Here is a 1666-nt window from a genome sequence, read left to right as displayed (position 1 = left end):
ATTACATGGGAGTCTCTACACTTTAGTATCAATCAGTTACTGGATCAGTGGCCAGCCCATAGCCTGGATCCTAAGACTTTGATCACAAGGAGTCAGGAGTGTTTGGAATGTCTTCAGTCAAATGATAATCACGTGATACCGAGACTAGAGATCATAGAGGCATGTAGTCTAGCATTACTGAACCTCATGGAGTGGCAATATCTATCTACCTTCCCTATGGTACAACGTTGTATTGCTACTCAACTGTGTGCTTCCCTCGCTGTGGCCTGTATTGAAATGGAAAAGTCAAAGGGAAACAAGAAATTCTCGCGAGACTTGTGGGACCTTGTCGTCCCGATATTCGCTGTGAACAAACGGAAACATGGTAACTATGGCGGTCCTCAACCTCCTGTACGTGAGTCACCTATCTCTGTGTTACAAATGAGTCAGTTCCTAACCAAGCTACGGGAACCTACTGCTATCATTGTCATGGCTACACTATTCACCCGTGTATATAATATTCTACGTGATGATCAATCCATGGAAGTTCATATAGAGTGGATGAACCTGTGGCCTTCCATGCTCCCTGGTAATGCAGCCATGTACACCAACGCACGTACCGTGACTTCCATCTTGGAGATATTATCCTCTCTCCTCACAGACGCATTACGTTATGAACCAAACAATGTCAACTTTCTCAAACTGCTCGCGGACATTTTCTTCGTCAACAAACACTTTAGTTCTGCCATGAAGTATTACATCCTGTCTATCATCTCTATCACGGATTATTTCTCCCGACGTATCAATAGACTTGTTGATAATCATGTATACCGGCGTATGATCAAGTGTTGTATCTACTTGCAATGTTATACCCAAGCAGCTGTCCTGTGTCAGTTCCTAGACGAGGTAGACTATACAACAGCATTCAAATCACTTGCTGAAGAGAACTTCTGTGCTGATGCTATGGATTCTTATTATGATTGTATCTGGGATATGAACATCTTGGAATACCTGGTATGTCTACATCATAAGCGGAATGAGTATGTACGTAAGCAACAAGCTATCAATATCATCGGCCTGTTGGAACTCAATGCTAATAACAATGAGGAGATTAAGAGAGAAGCAGCTAATAAAAGGAAAACCAAATTCCTGCAGGCTCTTGCCTCTCAGTATGTTGCTTAGAGGTCGTGGGTTCGACACTCCCCAACAAAGGTCCTGGATGTGATCACTATCACAGCAACATCTGTGAACGTGTGGATTTCACACGAGACGTGCATACTGGAGGTTCGGGTCTATGTTGCTTAGAGGTCGTGGGTTCGACACTCCCCAACAAAGGTCCTGGATGTGATCACTATCACAGCAACATCTGTGAACGTGTGGACTTCACACGAGACGTGCATACCGGAGGTTCCGGTTCAATTCTCGGCTTGGTCGTCAAAATCTTTTCGTCTCTGTTCTTAGATTTCGGGATGCGCTCATGTTAAAAATACGAATAGACTAAAGCTTTTCTGTGAAATCCACAAAAATTGGGAAGAGGCTATTGCTTTACCATGAATAATTCACTTTTCCATGTGAAAATCACACTCGCTTATGAATGATTATTTTCCGAATTTCTTGCAAAGTTAAATCTACAATAGAAGAAAAAAAAAATAATAATAATAAAAAATAAAACTAGAAAGCTTTGTTG

The 1666-nt window shown here is 42.0% G+C and overlaps 1 protein-coding gene across 1 annotated transcript; it reads left to right on the top strand.

The window, feature by feature from the left end:
- Positions 1–6: 6 nt before the first annotated feature.
- Positions 7–1618, top strand: LOC103522807 (integrator complex subunit 8-like). Its single transcript, XM_008487900.3, has 2 exons — positions 7–1163; positions 1287–1618. The coding sequence occupies exon 1, from the start codon at positions 187–189 to the stop codon at positions 1159–1161; it is 975 nt and encodes a 324-aa protein (XP_008486122.2). The 5' UTR covers positions 7–186; the 3' UTR covers positions 1162–1163; positions 1287–1618.
- Positions 1619–1666: the final 48 nt, after the last annotated feature.

This window comes from Diaphorina citri, unplaced genomic scaffold, assembly GCF_000475195.1.
Source record: "Diaphorina citri unplaced genomic scaffold, Diaci psyllid genome assembly version 1.1 scaffold11383, whole genome shotgun sequence".
Taxonomy (NCBI): domain Eukaryota; kingdom Metazoa; phylum Arthropoda; class Insecta; order Hemiptera; family Psyllidae; genus Diaphorina; species Diaphorina citri.
This window is presented reverse-complemented; position numbering and strand designations above follow the sequence as displayed.